The sequence below is a fragment of the Amborella trichopoda genome, chromosome 6 (assembly GCF_054954075.1).
Source record: "Amborella trichopoda isolate Santa Cruz 75 chromosome 6, AtrichopodaSantaCruz75HAP2 v2.0, whole genome shotgun sequence".
NCBI lineage: Eukaryota > Viridiplantae > Streptophyta > Magnoliopsida > Amborellales > Amborellaceae > Amborella > Amborella trichopoda.
The window spans coordinates 47903979-47920361 of record NC_142341.1 but is presented as its reverse complement, the minus strand read 5'-3'; the positions used below and the strand labels follow the sequence as shown (position 1 = coordinate 47920361).

Here is a 16383-nt window from a genome sequence, read left to right as displayed (position 1 = left end):
TGAAATTTTTGAGGTAGGCTCTAATTTGATTGTTTAGAGCCTCTACTCTATATAAACTTTTTCCTATAATTAAGGTTGCAACCTTAAAATGTAGAATTATATATGCACATAAAAAAATCCATCAGAAATGTTGTTTTAACATTGAAAAGCCTTCTAATAGATCATCTCGACATAGAGATGTATGAATGTGATAAAAAAATAAATTTGTCGCCCAGAAAGAGTTCATCTTGCAACACCTTATCTAAATCGTCCATTTTCAAGATTTTCATATGTTGATGATCTACTTGATTTTAACTATTTTTGAAGTTTAAAATTTTATAATTAGATATGAAAATAGATTTTGAGATAATTCTAAGAATGTTTTACACCAAAAGTGCATGTTATGATAATATTTGGAGGTGCGCCTTAATTGGATTGTTTAAGGCTGCAACCTTATAGAAACCACACCCTTTATTGGCAAACTTATACATAGAATCCGCAATTTTTTTTTGAGATAATTTAGTGGGGAAGACAGCCCCTAGTCATTTTTTTCAATAGATTAGAAATTACATTTTTAGAAGTATTAAGTGGGGTGGTGTTACTGGTAGGAATAAAGACACAACATGGCGATTAAGTCTAGGAACACTACCACGACGACCAGCCCTTTTCCTAATATTAAACATTTCTCTCGTGTCATTGGTTCTCATGTACCTCGAAGAAACCAAATAAGGCTGATAAACGTTAAATTTAGGCTAAGATAATTAAATTTTTATGGAATCGACTATCTTATAAGAAATTAATATACGGTGGATAATTCAGTTGGTTACTTACTTAGTGCATACCTTCTACCGTACAATGTAATTTTATTATTATTATTTTTTATGATTTTCAGCTAGTTTTGGCTAAAAACATGTGATTTTAAATAAATTATTTTGAATAAAGTAAAAATAAATTTTAGAAAAGATAAATTTATATGTAAAACTGTTTATAAGTTTGTCTCATATAACTTTATAATAGACACTGTCAAACAAATGATAACTTATTATCATGATTAATTTTATTAAAATAATGAATTGTTATATCCAAACATGCCCTTAATCATCGCCATATCCTCGAGTATGTGGTTATGACCTAGGCTTTATGGAGAAAATAGAGCCTCATATCTTATATCTAATTGGAAATTGGAGTGCACTTTCAAGTGCTTACATATCCACTAGGTCCGCATCATTTTTTGATATTCAAATTTCATAATTAAGGGCATAAATAGATTTTAAAGCTACCATAGGGTTCTTGATGTTGGAAATACATTTTTGGTGGGATTTTGAGGGCCTCGTGTTAACTTTTTCCATTCTCCAAAGGCCTCCACACTATGGATATTTATTGTTTCTTGCGCTTGTTGAGACATCATGAATACGAGTTTTATCTGATGCTTTAGGAGCTTAGACACTTTAAAATTAACAATATAAATATTTATGCTTACGCGATATAACTTTTTGCCTATTTCGTTTGTTTGGACAAGAAGAAGTACTCGAAGTAATTGGGAATCTTTTGAGGTAGTTATCTCGGAATTGGTATTGTTTTGGCAAGTTAACCAGAGTTTAGGGCCCTTAGCCTTGTATTAAACTAAATAAAATAATTTACAAGATAAGCACATCCTACACTATATCTCAAGTTCGATTCCTACCGCTGAACCACCCAAAGAAAGAAAAAAGTCCATGCATTTCCTTTACATGAAAAGGATATATATTTAGCAGGGTCAACCGCCTTAACACCTAAAATAGTAACTAGAAAACCTAAACCTCATATATGAAAACTAAAAATTTCAAATGAAAAACACAGTAAGCATTTAGGCTGTAATAGTGTGGCCATAATTTCCCATGGTTTGGTTCCTGATCATGGCTTGAAGCTTCCTTTCTTTGTTGGCAGGGTCCTCTAGCAACAACACTTTGTCCATGTCTTTAACTCCCACCATATGGAGGAAGTCTTGATCCTCTCTCTCCTTCCCTTTGAATAGAAGCCTTTGTGATTGTGGCTCCATGCTTGTGACTAGTGATAAAATTATCTTCATTTCACCTGCAATTAATTGACAGTTGGCATATTGTAAGAGGAATGCTACAGTTTATTGGGTGAATGAGAGAGAGAGTTTTTTGTTTTTTTATTTTTTTTGACAAATGTTATAAATCTTTATTAATCAAAACAGATCACCCAAGTGGGAAGAGAGAGAGAGTTTTGTTCTATCCTTGTTGCATTGATGCAACAAGTGTGGTCAAATTCGCTTTACTTTGGCTATTTTTGACGGAAGTCTTCGGATTTTTCAATTGTTTTTGAAATTTGTATCTTTATTTTTCATTATTTATATAGAAATATTTAATTTAATTATATTAAATTTAGAAAAAAATCCCAAATTTCTCCCGAATCAATTGAAGCACCGAATTGTTTAGTTTTTCTCACCAAACCGAAAAAAGCTTTGACAATATTGGATGTAACCCAATTGTTTAAAAACCGATGAAAATAATTGTGTTTTGCAAATAGTATGGAAAAAAAAAAAATAACAACTTTGGGTGAAAGGGCAAGAAATATTACCGAATGTTGCATTTGATTGGATGGAGATTTGATGGGAATTAGACCCATTTGAGACTTTCACTCTAATCATCTCACATTTCCCATTCTTCTCTCCTTTCTCTCTCTTCTGAACCAACATTCCACCGGGCCTTAATTCCCAATCAATCACACCACCACCACCACCTCCATTTTCTCCTAGAGAAAGCTTAGAACTTGACCTTGAAAACCTCTTTGTCTTCAATTTGATCAACATTCTCTACAACACTTTCTTCTCTCTCTCTAACCTTGACACCCACCTCCTTTTCTCGCTCTAAACCCCAAATTGACTCTTGGATTCCTTCTCTCACTAAAATTTGAGTCTTGGGTGCTTCTTATAAGAGTGAATGAGGGCTTGGAGCTATTGTATTGACTTATTTTCTATGAAAAAAGGGCACAAAAAAATAGAAAAAAAAACAAACTAGCATACATTAAGGAGACAAGCCGCCCTTGGAATAAATAAACAAGAATTTTTTTTTTTTTTTTTTTGGGGTTTAAGAATTAAGAGTGTGGTAGCCAATGGAGTGGTGACAAGTGTGGAATCTTGGTTGGTCGAAATCAGGGGAGTTTATCGTGGCGATCTTCTAGGGCTGGGGGGGTGCACATGGGGGCGGGGAGCAACAAGCGTGCTCGAATGGGGCGTTTAGATTAGGATTAAGATTTTCCCTCCACCTTTTTGTATTTTTTTATCTTATTATTGATGATTAATTGAGTATGCTAGATGTATGACCAAAATGCCCTTGATTTAGAAGGGAAAAATAAAATAAAATAGTGACACCATTGGAAACTATTGTCATAAGGAAAAATTTCATATAAGGGTGAAGCTTTAAACCATCAAATTAAGGGGACACCTCAAAAATTTATTAGAAAAGGTTGTTTTGATGCTAAAAAATATTCAAATCGATCATCTCGACCTCAAGAAGTATGGACATGAGAAAAAAATAGATTTCAAGTTATGGAAATAGTGTATCTTGTAATAGATTTTCTGGATCGTCAATTTTCAAGATGTTCAAGCATTTATAGACTTGCTTGATCTACACTATTCTTGGAGCTTTAAATCTTATAATTAGAGATGAAAATAAATTTGCAGGCTATGACAAATATTTTCAATACTAAAACATCATCTTTCAACTCAAATTGAAGTTGTGCCGTACTTTGATTGTTTTGGGCCTCAACCTAATACGGACCACACCCTTGTCGAAATGATAGTTATGCCTTTGTTAGGACTAGTGTTTTAAAACTTGGAATCGGGTTTAAGATTGGCCACCATCCTAATTGAACTGGTGGGAATTTAGAAAAAGTAAAATACTTAGTTCAACAATTCTCGATTTGGATTGCTGGGTTTTAAAACTCTAATGCAGTAAATATAAATGGGCAATGTCCTCTCTTGCTACACAAGTCCTGGTCTATCAAGAACCATACTCTCAGTGAAACCATATAGTGCGATATTTATCTCTCTCTTGGATATATTGGACTTGATGGTGGGGGGAGAGAGATTTATTTATTTATTGTCTACAAGCTGAAAAGAAATTTGTGAGCATTTGACTCAAATGATAGTATCAATATTTTTGAGAAGAATGAATAGAAGTATGAGTTTTGAATTAGTATTTTTTCTCAAATTTTTATAAAATTTCTCTTTCTCCCTCCAAGCTCTAAAATAAGAATTCCTTTAATAGAACATGAATCATCAGCTTTTTATTTGAATATTCTTATAATCTACCTAAGATCTTTCTCTCTCTCTCTCTCCAATCAAGTTAAAATAGGAAATTCTATAGATTATAAAAACAACACTATTTACCTCAACAACATAAGTATCAATGTTAAGGCATCAAATTAAAATACAAAAATAGTAAAAAATAACCACCTATTCTAATAAGATTAAGAATAAATGAATGACTTAAAAACTAAATAAAAAAAAAAAATAATTTTATTAAAATTCGATATTTTTAACATTTTGTTTAAACTATACCATCATACAAGTAGCATTAGCAAGTGTGAAGACATAATTCCACCTCTAAAAATTGAGTGGCATTCTTGTATTTCATTCCAAAAAGCTAGACATTTTGGTAGGCCTCAGATTATAAATTTGAAACTCCCTAGATTTCAAGATGTGGTCCGGAGGAATAAAAAAGAAAAGACATGCTTAGAGAGAATATTTCTAGGAGATAGGATCGGAATTTGTCAAGTTTAGGGTTTGTCTCTATGTGGCATGAATTTAGTAGGTAGGCCTTCGAGTCCTTAGGATTTGAGTCGATACCATCATGAGACGGTAGGGGTGCAATGGATCAGGGTCAGGCCTTGGACCCGAGGGGTAGACTAGGTCCAGGTTTGGGAATGGGTCCAAAAATTAGAATCGGCAGATCCGTTCCAAGTTCAAATCTTGGACCCGTACACTATTCAGATATGAATTTGGGTTCAGGTGCCTCACTATATTTTCAGGTATGCATCTGGGTATGTGTCTAAATCTGGTGAATTTGGATCATGGTCCGAATTTAGGTCCGGCCAGACCCGTTGCCACCACTACTTAAGTGAGAGAGAGAGAGAGGCGATGCCGCCCATGTGGGTACGAATAATATATGGAGTATGGTTAATAATTTGCATTATATATGCATGTGTTGGCTCTTATAGTGTAGATAATAATCTGCTATGTATTGTGGGATTAGTTTTATGGTTCTAGCTCTCACACGCCTAGGAAGTAGCACATCAATGGTAGAGGAAACCGCTCTCCTTTTGATTCAAATTTTCCATTAAAAAAAGTCTCTCTCTCTCCAAACTTCAATAGAAAAGTTTGCTCTCTCTAATCTAGAACTTTAAGGGGGCTTGCCTTGGTCTAGACCAAGCCCGACCCTTGAGCAACATTTTGTGGCTAAGGCCCTAGTTTTTTTAGAGCCGGGCCACCCAAATCATTGCCACCCCTACTTGCAATTAATTTTTATACTCCTCCACTCACCGAAACCGAACCCCCCCCATCTTCCCCTCTAAGAATGTGCTTAGGCTCACATGCATCTACGTGGGTGTATTTAGTTTTTATGTAATTTTTATTAACTATATTATAGAAATTTCCTCTTTATTCATATTTTCCATCGATTTCTTTATTTGCTTCTCTGTGGTAGGAATAAAACTCAAAATAGCACATTTTGGCTTCCTGTGACATTGCCTACCTAGCCTTGAGCCCTACATAAATTAGTATTTGATACTTATAATAATTATGTTTGAATCTCATATTAGGATTTTGCCATTGATAATGTGAACCTCATGTCATGAAATCAAATATCTACGTGAGGCTAAAGCCAACACATCATTTTTCTCATTCACACCCTTGCTAATGTAAACCCAATTTTTTACGTGAAATGAAATCCAGCCCTTGATTTCCTCACTAAAATAGGAACCCAATTTCTCGAAAACGTCAGACGTATTATTTTTCTCTCTATACAATGGAAGTTACACAAAAATATTTAATTTGTTCCGAGGTTTAAAAATTTGGTGATTCAGATCAGAATAACTCGATCTAGATCGAAAATCATTCTTGGCGATCCCAATCGTGTAATATATCGGGATTCGACGATATCTCTTTGAATCGCCCGGGTCAGTCCCCCATACCTTGAAAGAGTTAAATTCCCACGGGCTTCAACCGGTTCCCGTGGTTTTCAAGTATCTATTTCTTAGAAAAAATTACGTGGCCACCTGACAAGCATTTTTTATAGTGTATTTCTTAGAAAAAACTGATGCGGCCACCTGACAAGTACTTTATATTGATTCTTCTTCAAGACTTTTTCCTGGGACATCAATTTGGAAGGGAAAAAATTTATATAAGGTTGCAACCTTACCTCTAAAGCTATAAATACACCTCAAAAATCCATCGGAAAAGATAGTTTTAATATTGAAAAACCCTTTGATTGATCATCTCAATGTCAAGATGTATGACCATGAAAAATAAAAAGATTTTAAATCTCACAAATAGTGCATTTTACAGCATATTGTCTTACACTATCCATTTTAAAGATTTTCGTATGTTTATAGATCTACTTGATTTTAACCATTTTTTAAATTTATAATTTTATAATTCGATATAAAAATACATTTTGAGATAATCCTAAGAATATTTTACATCAAAATTATATACCATGATAAAATTTGAAGGTGCACCTTATCTCTACAGCTACGGATGCATTTGTATGCCAAGTGCACCTATTTGGAAGAGATGATTGGGGCTCGTTTTGGTTATGCTACCAAGGAGAATGCGATCCTAGACCGGCACCTTATATATCAGATGGCATTAAGGTATTTAAATTACAAATCTTACTAGAACTGCCTGTTCTTTATCAAAACATATAACATAGTTTTTGATGCAATAAGTAGAGGACATCGCTTTCTAATAGTAGGTATGAAAAATAAAGCAGTATTATTTTTTTTGGTTAGTTCAGTGGTAGGAATTGAACTTGAGATATAGCGGTTGCTTGACGTCAAATGCTAAAATAAAGCAGTTGATTTAGTAGCATCAACTACAATAAAGATCATAGTCATTATAGCAACAAAAATCGCCTTGTGCTTTGTCAACGAATAGGTCCATCACAAAAGACCTCATAAGTTCCTGGACTTGAGAGAACAAAAGATAGAGGTGATTTAATTGTCTCTGAAAGATGTTCTAGAGGTTATATGTCTTCCAAAAATGACACTTTCAACCTAGAATATTTTCAGCAGCCCTTCTATAAAGTCCAAAATGCTCATATGCTTAAATCGAGTTCATCTCCTTGTATCTCCCTACGCCTATCCAAGTGAATGATTTTCAACACAGGCCTTGGTTCAAATTTCAAGATGCACCTAACTGTTATATTGGAAATCATGCCAACATATATGTACTTTAACACAGTAAATTGCTATGAGATGGGTAAAAGCATTGCCAATATTCTATAATAGCAGCCAAGATACAAAAAATGAAAACTCAGCGTGAAAAGTGCATAAATTTTACAGAAGGAAGAATTGTGTGAATCAGAGACGACAGGTGAATATGTGGAAAATAGTAATGAACTAAAATACAATGACTTTTGGACCACAAAAATTATTATTCTGTAAAAATAAATATTTGACTTTGTAAAGAATATCACATCACCACTTTAGTACTAAAAAAGAACCAAAGAAGTTTAAGAAGAAACTACGATAATGTGAAACCACAAAAAAAAAGAAGAGGAAAATAAAAAAGAAGAAGAAGAGAAGAAAAAAGGCTAAAGTGTGAGGGATCTCAGAGTCATATAGTTTAAGAATCACTCACAGAATGAAACATTACGAATATCTGGGTTGCAAATTCCATCTGCAGAAAAGAGGTAGATTGCGGTTCCCTGTCTAATTTAAGAATCTGTTTCTTGAGAAAGCAGTCAACTAATAAACATAGAGAACTGTCAGTGCGTGCATCATGATATGGTGCTCATATCATGTAACAGAATATGGTCACATTTATGCAGCTAAATTCAGAAGTATTATGCAGCTCTGAAGTAAATAGTACAAAAGCATTCTAGTGGTTAACAAAAGTGGAGATGTTATAATTTAGGTTCAATGATTCGAGAAAAATCAGGGTACTTCCACACATATAAAATTTGCTGGTAAAACAACTGAATATACAAGCAAATCAAGGGAAATGGTATTCAAGCACTGCTGTTGGAATCATTTAAATTCATTTATCCAAGAAAAATCAGTTAAAATTTCAAGCATAGACGATGCAGTGGTGAATCCAACATATATACAAGGACTTTCAGAAAAACAATTTGTAACTAGTAAATGTTATGGTCAAAAGTTCATGAATTCATGGTAGATAGACCTTATGCTTGATAGATTGCAGCTACAAATTAGCTAACTAGCTCTCCTCCAAGGCCGTATGTTCCAGTTCCATGCACTTAAGCTGGATACCGTATCTTCATTCAGTTAAAGTTAGTGATAAAAACTCACAGGCACAATACTGATCAGGTGTGTAATCATAACTCAGCCTTAAAATGGAAATTAGGCTTTATATGAAATATCAGCTCATCAGATATTGCGACATGGACAACCATAAGGCACGTGATCAAGATAACCAACTTCTGGTACAACGATACAAGGGAGGTGGGATAAGGGAGAACCACTAACATGCCAGAACAAGTTATAAATCTAGAGATAACTGAAAACAATAATGAAGGTTTAAAATATTAGTATCAAGACCAAGTATGAGCCTTCCCCTAAAATATCCAGGAGAGCATTTAGAGCAAGGCAGAAATAGATAACTGTGCTATCAATGCAAAGCAATGAACAACAAAAATCAGTTTTTACTGTGCCATAAACAATCTCTACTCAAGAACGTAAAAATTTCCCCATGCATTCAAATGGGCGTCTGTGTTATTTTTTGGTGTAATCTTTCAAAATATCATCTTGCTTATAATATAGACAAAAGAAACACCCGGATTCCCAAAAGATATTTTATGAAGGATCTTTGCCAATAGCTGAAATAATAACTAAATAACTAAATATGCTGCATATTTATGGTTGTGATTCTTATTATTTGTGTAAGAGCAGCAAAATCTTATACCAACGGAAAAATTAGAACCACTAAAGATGGTTTTACAGTGAGATCTCTGTACATATGTACCATACATTAATATTGGCATGATTGATTTTTCATTACGATCTCCACACAGATGCAGTATATATCAAAAATATGGAAGCCTTCAAAATTTGCATGGAACACAATAATTTCAGCATCACCAAAGATTCACAACACTGATTTCATTTAGCAGTCTCATTATGTTGATGGATCTCCTCTGGCTGTGACTTGTAGACGGCATTACTATCAAGAGGCTTCTCTCTCCGAGACATATCAGGAAGCCTGCAAAACTCAGCTGAAACCTTAGTACGTTTCTTTGTCTTCTCAGGAGGGCGAGGCCCTAAGCGGCTCATATCGATGCTTGCCTTGTACTGATATGAAGATCTCAAAACAGAATCATAAGCCTTAGGGGAAAGTAATAGATCTTCATTTCGTGCCCTCAGGTATACCTCATAGGCCAACCTTGGTTTACCATCATTAGCAAGAGCTTCAATAAGCATCTCATAAGTAATTTCATTAGGCTCAATATTTTTTGCTTTCATTCGATGAAACCACTCAAAGGCTGCCCCTCCCATACCTTTATATGCACACCCACTAATAATTGCATTAAAAGTTACTACTGTTGGTTCAATTCCCAAAGAGTTCATCTCACGGATGACAATGTCCACTGCTTTTAATCTCCCTTGTTTGATATAAATAGACAACATGGTCGTATATGCATACAAGTTTGGTTGAACCCCAACTTTTATCATATGTTCCCATACTTGATGGGCCTTGTCATAAAGCTTCCCTTTCTCTAAAGCACTAAGCAAAGCTCCATAAGAAAGGATGGTGGGCTTCTCACCTTGCTCCACCATTCTCATAAAAATTTGGACAGCAGCTGGTGCCTCAGATGCCCTAGAGCAAGCCACAAGGGCAGCATTCCATTCCCGGGTTCTCGGTTTTATGCCTTTTTCTTGCATTTTGTTCAGTAGCCTAATAGCCCAATTCCAAATCCCTCTTCTACTAGCTGCACTAAGAAGAATATTAAACTGAGAAACCATAAGCTCATAGGAAAGATTATTGGGTTTTGGGCCTTTATCTAGCATTTCCTCATAGACCTCCAAAGATGCCCACCATTTCTTAGCCTTACCCATTAGCCATATCACATGGTTGCACACTGATAGGCTTATCTCTGTGTTGTTTTCTCTTATCCTCTGATATAATTCTTTTGCAACAATGTAATGACCTTCATTAGTGCATGCCCAGATGAGGCGCTCATAAATTGCTCGTCCTGGTTTCAATCCTGCCTTATCTAGCTCAATAAGAAGCTTCAAAACATCAGTGGCCTCACGGCCTCCTCCTTTAACAAGCCACCCTCTCATTACCTGATAACAAATTCTAATGGTGAAATTCTCCAACTTGGCAAACTCATTCTCCCAATCTTCACATGAATCATTTTCAATCTCCCCCTTTTTATACTTCTCTCTTGATTCAACGAAGAATTCGAGTGCCCCTTTAGCATCCTCCATTTTCCTGTAAATTTGTAAGACTGTCGAGTAAGTAACAGGAGATGGTGATAGACCGTTTCTTGGAATCTCTGAAAAAATGTCACGGGCCTCCTGGGTCTTTCCCTGTTCAAGGTATACGGACATTAAAGTGTTTAAAGTCACTATATTAGGAAGAATCCCCTGTTTTTCCATGTCTTCAATGATTTTGCCCACTTTTTCATAGGAGTGGGAAGCCTTGGCAGCACCCAAGAGGCTGTTATAAATATAGAGATTCAAAATGGCTCCACCATTGGTAGATTTCTTCCCCCTTTTAAGCCATTCAACAAGTGCAATTGCTGGTTTTAGTCTTTCGGCCACTCCAAAACCCCGTATCATTGATGAATATACAGAGGGTGGAAGCTCCATGTCCCCCAAGACCTCCTCCACATCGTCTGCTCTTTCGGCAAACTGTAAACTCATAGCCAGCGCATGAACGTTAACCCTACCGTTTCTGATATCACTAGCCTTCTCAGCCTCTGATTCAACCAAACTAGGATTCTTGCCATCTGCTTCTCTCTCATCTTCATCTTCACAATTTACCATGAAATCTTTATTATTCTGGTTGATTTCCTTCGAATTTACAGAGACAAAACGCTCTGTTTCCTGATCCTCAAATTGTTCGTCTCCCAAATTGGGAATCATGGTTTCTTTCTCAGATTCATTGCTAAGTGGGTTCTGCTCTAAAGCCCATGAGAGAGTAAAAGCTGCCCTTAGTGAACTGCTATATGCTAAATTAACCTTTGATACCAAATTCACATAACAAAACTTCTGTTTAGATCCACTTGTAGCGAACTCAGACCAAAACCCAATATTACGGTGATGAAATGAACTTACATTTAGGGAATAAATGATTCTCAGAGTACCCAACTGAGAATAAATATGTGGGTTTTTATTAGGTAAATAACAGCCACTACTGTAACTTAAAGAAAGACCAAACCCCATTGTTTACTTCTCCCTCTTCTTCCTACTTGTAGCATGGATGAAAACCCAAATCAGAAACTACTTGGACAAGGATTAACAAGCACAATTAGGCATGAGAAGCTCGAATTCTTGCCTCTTTCCACAAATACAGGAAAAATCACAGTACCCCACATAAGAATTGCTCATATTATGCAATAAACAGTAGCTTTTTCCCATGAAAAATGCAGATTTGATTACATACCTTCTGGAAGAGGATGGACATTGCAGATGAGAAAGAGGTCAAAAGAGCCATTTTCTCTGCTAATTATCTACCATTCGTAAGCTTTTTCGATTAAAATGAACAAGATTTTGGTCCATAGCTTGGCCTGACGAGAATTAGAAAAATGAGAAAAAACTGGATATGAAACTTGCAGCTTCAAAAAAGTGCCATTTTTCTATGTAAATAAGTTCAGAATTACTGGTTGTTTCTGCTGGCATAGTCGTTCATTAACTCACAGCCATTCATTGAGAAAGCTCCCTTTACGAGATATCCAAATAGATAGTAAATAAAACTTGAAAATTGCTGTGCTTTTTCAGAAATTCAAGTTCATACATGTGGTTTTCTTGGAATTATAGGAGTTTTTCTTTCAACCAAACTTAATAAAAGAAAAAAATTGACAAACGAAAAAATTACATGTCGGTATGGTTCAGATAGAAACTAAACTTAGCACCTTAAAACCCCATCCAAAAAATATAATTTCAAAATCTCGCAAATTGTCATCTCAACCTCGAGACTTGGAGAAGAGAAAATATGAATTTTAAGTCTTAAACATAGTGCATGTAATAAATTAATTAGATTGCCTATTTTCGAAATTTTCAAACATTTGGAAGAGAGTTTTAGAAAACATTGGGATTATCTCAACATTGACAGTTACGGACAAGAAGAAAATCAGAATTTTAAATCTTGAAAATAGTGTATGTAATAAATTAATTAGATTGTCTATTTTTCAAAATTTGAAGTGCTTATACATTTACCATTGCTGAAATTTTGAATTACATAACTAGGGATGCATAAGGTTTTCGACACTAGACTACATAGTTAATTTGATCGTTTAAAGCCTAGGCTCTATATGAACTTTTCCCTTAAATAAATTTTAGAGATGTGCCTTACTTCTCTCTAGCATAAGGAGGGTGCCTCACATATCTCACTGTTATAAGTTTTTGTAGGTGCTCCTTATCTAAACTATTTTTGAACTTACAAATTTCTTGACAAATTTTTTTTTGATAAACCACAAGGGTTCTCAACTTTAATATTGAGGTGCAGCTTTACTTCTAGTTGGAAGTCTAGGCCTTATACTAATCGCGCCCTATGATTGGGAAATGGCAAAATATACAATGACGTAGTTAAGAGGATTTTCCTACTTTTGAATTTTGAAAGAATTACAAAATACCACATGAGTATTTTCAAAAAAAAAAATATTTTTATGCTTAAAGGTGTAAATTTTTCATGGATAATGATTAAAAATTACCGATCTGACTCAAAATTATCCAAGTTGGGAGGAAACAAAAGGTCTTCGGTTTTGGAAGCTATGAACCAGAAACTAGCACCGGTTTGAATGAAATCGGTGAATCGGGCGATTGTTTGTAAGGAATCAGGCGATTTCAGGGTCCTTTGAGTAATCGCATTAGTCCCATCTGAACTATCATTTTATGTGGCTTTTGTGACTAGTTTTTTTGCCACTTTTTCCATTTGATTCAGATTTTGTAATTCTGAGATACAACCTCAACTGTTTCATCTTTTATTTCATGGAAAATGGTTAATGGGACTCGCCATTTCCGAGATTTACTTTTCAGGTTTCATGTTAGTACCAAAAAGTTTAAATGGTATAAAATGGCGAAAAATGGTTAATGGGATTGTGTCAACATTTTTTGTTGATTGATTTTTAAATTATTTCATCTCCATTTAAGATTTTCTAAACGAATTTTTGCCATCTTAAATTGAGTTTTTGCCATACATATATTCTTCATAACCAATGGTTTAAAAACGGATCGGTGACCAGGATCGGGCTTCCAAAAAACCGATTCGGATCGGCAAATCGGCGATCCGGATCGGGAATCGGGTGAATCGGTCAGAATAAAGCTTCAAAAAAATCCGAAAAAATTATTAAAATTCATTATAAATATTGTTTTTTAGGAATTCAATAAGAAATGAAGGTACTCTATTAAGAATTTTCATGTTTTTGAATGAATATGCGAATATTGATATGTTCTTTCCCTGCATGAACCGCCATTCAGCATTTAATTTACATCACACAAAAGGATAAACACATAATTATCATGGAATAAGTATATCAACATACATGGACTACAATAAAGCATAAAATTAATAACATATGATTTAAAAATAAAATGATAGACGACGTTATTGTTCTTCTTGGTCACGCTGGTGCCATTGATTGAATTCGTTTAACAATTCATTGATTCGATCTAAAAACGAATCATCGAGATTAGCAGACGTCTGACTATTTCCAAATCCCTGAGTGTTAGTGTTTTGTTGTGTTCCCAATCTAAAATCCATTAAGATTGTCCATCCTTTATGCTCACCTGCATTGTCGTGCTCATCCCTACACTGTTGCTGTTGGGACTCGATATGTGAATAATATGGCTGGGATAGGGTGGTCTCAGAATCATCATCTCTCTCATTTTCCCTTTGAATAATATAGATTAAAAAAAAAAAAAAACAAATTTTCAAAAAAATCGATCATGGATTTAAAAAAAAAATCACAAATTTTCAAAAAATTCTATCATGGATTACAAAAACAAATTCGATCATGGATTACAAAAAAAAATCACAAATTTTCAAAAAATTCAATCATGGATTACAAAAAATTCGATCATGGATTACATAAAATTCGATCATGGATTACATAAAATTCGATCATGGATTACATAAAATTCGATCATGGATTACAAAAAAAAACAAACATAAAAAAACAAAAAATTTAATCGTGGATTACAAAAAAAGAAAAAAACAATTCGATCATGGATTACAAAAAATTCAATCATGGATTACAAAAAACTCTATCATGGGTTACAAAAAAAGCAAAAAACAAAAAATTCAATCATGGATTACAAAAAAAAAAACAAACATTTCGATCATGGATTACAAAAAAAAAACAAACATTTCGATCATGTATTACAAAACATTCGATCATGATTACAAAAAATTCTATCATGGGTTACAAAAAAAAAAAAAAAACAAAAAATTCGATCATGGATTACAAGAAAAAAAAACAAACATTTTGATCATGGATTACAAAAAATTCGATCATGGATTACAAAAAAACAAAAACAATTCGATCATGGATTACAAAAAAATCGATCAAGTATTACAAAAAAATCTATCATGGATTACAAAAAAAAAAAAAAAAAAAAAAAAAAAACCGTACGGACTCGCCGATTCACTGTTCCGACTCGCCGATTCCGTACAGTGAATCGGCGAGTCACTGTACAGAATCGTCCGGTTCTCTCTAGAACCGGACGATTTCCGATTTTTCAGCCGATTCGATCCACTTTTACGATTTCCGAGTCGAACCGGGCGAGTCCGGTTCGACTCGGCGTTTTTTAAAACCCTGTTCATAACAAATCCAATTTCATCCCAATTTTTGAGCTCTTGGATCGCTTGAAATGGCAAAAGTCATTTGAAGAATGTAATGATCTTAGTTCATACTTGAGAGAGAGAGACATGAAAAGGAGATGAAAAGACCTAATTACAAAGATCATTTTATTATTTTTAATTAATTAAGAAAAAAAGATTTGACAATGATGATGATAATTCCATAGTTTTCAAGCAATAGTTCAAAGGTGCACATTGATTTCTCTTTTTTCGAAAATAACATTGTGCCTTTCATTTTCTATTAAAAAGATATTAAATAAGCGGTCAAACAACTTTATAATATAATTAAGGTTGACAAATCCTCCCATTTAACATAAAAAGGGTTACCTATTAAATTCCATTTGACTCAGGTACCTCTTTAAAATATTATAAATGACCAAATTGTCTTTGTATAGGAACGAGATTATTGAATATATACTGGCATTTTGATAATTAAAAAAGCATATAAAAAAACCAATTATTTTTAGTTCAAGGTGCCTGCAATCACTCTTATCCATTAGATGTCAAATTCGAGGGCTTGAGGTGCGTCATGAAATTCGAGAAATTTTGTTTTGAACTTTGATTTTAGTCAATGATACACTTACAACCACTAGATTTAAAATCCGACAAACAAGAGTGATTGCGAAATAAATGGTCATATAGTATATATACCATTCGTTGTTCAGATTTAACAACACAAAACTAGCTAATGATGATAGCACAACTAGATGTTTTGGCCGAGTAAGAAGGAACTCACCTTTTTTAATTGTTAGTCCTTGTCTGTGCGAAACTTGACCTAAAAAACGTACAATCGAGACCAACATTGGGACAAAGAGACCTACATCAATTTAAAAGGGAAAAAGTGGCATGGGCCCTTGGCGGTAGTAGTGCTTGGGCCCATGATGATGTCTCATATTTCATTCTCACAAAATGATATAGGCCCAAATCCCCACTAACTTATCACTTTTGGGAATGGGGCTTAGGTCGTGGTGGTAGCATTTCATTGTGGTTTCCATTCTCACCATTAACATGACCCCACTAATACCTTAAAAAAACTAATTGCTAATCTACTTGAAAAAACGGGTGGAGGCCTGTCTTCCCCACTAAATTACTAAAAAAAAATAAAAGCGGCTCGGACACTTTGTACATGAACC

General features: G+C 34.4%; 2 protein-coding genes across 2 annotated transcripts; both read right to left on the bottom strand.

The window, feature by feature from the left end:
• Nucleotides 1–1556: 1556 nt before the first annotated feature.
• On the bottom strand, nucleotides 1557–2931 carry LOC18441947 (BAG family molecular chaperone regulator 2). Its single transcript, XM_006852171.3, has 2 exons — nucleotides 2563–2931; nucleotides 1557–2052 (listed from the first exon to the last, which is right to left on the bottom strand). The coding sequence occupies exons 1-2, from the start codon at nucleotides 2792–2794 to the stop codon at nucleotides 1826–1828; spliced, it is 459 nt and encodes a 152-aa protein (XP_006852233.1). The 5' UTR covers nucleotides 2795–2931; the 3' UTR covers nucleotides 1557–1825.
• Nucleotides 2932–9102: 6171 nt separating this feature from the next.
• On the bottom strand, nucleotides 9103–12381 carry LOC18441948 (uncharacterized). Its single transcript, XM_088868910.1, has one exon. It carries the CDS (start codon nucleotides 11614–11616, stop codon nucleotides 9328–9330), a length of 2289 nt encoding a protein of 762 aa, XP_088725036.1. The 5' UTR covers nucleotides 11617–12381; the 3' UTR covers nucleotides 9103–9327.
• Nucleotides 12382–16383: the final 4002 nt, after the last annotated feature.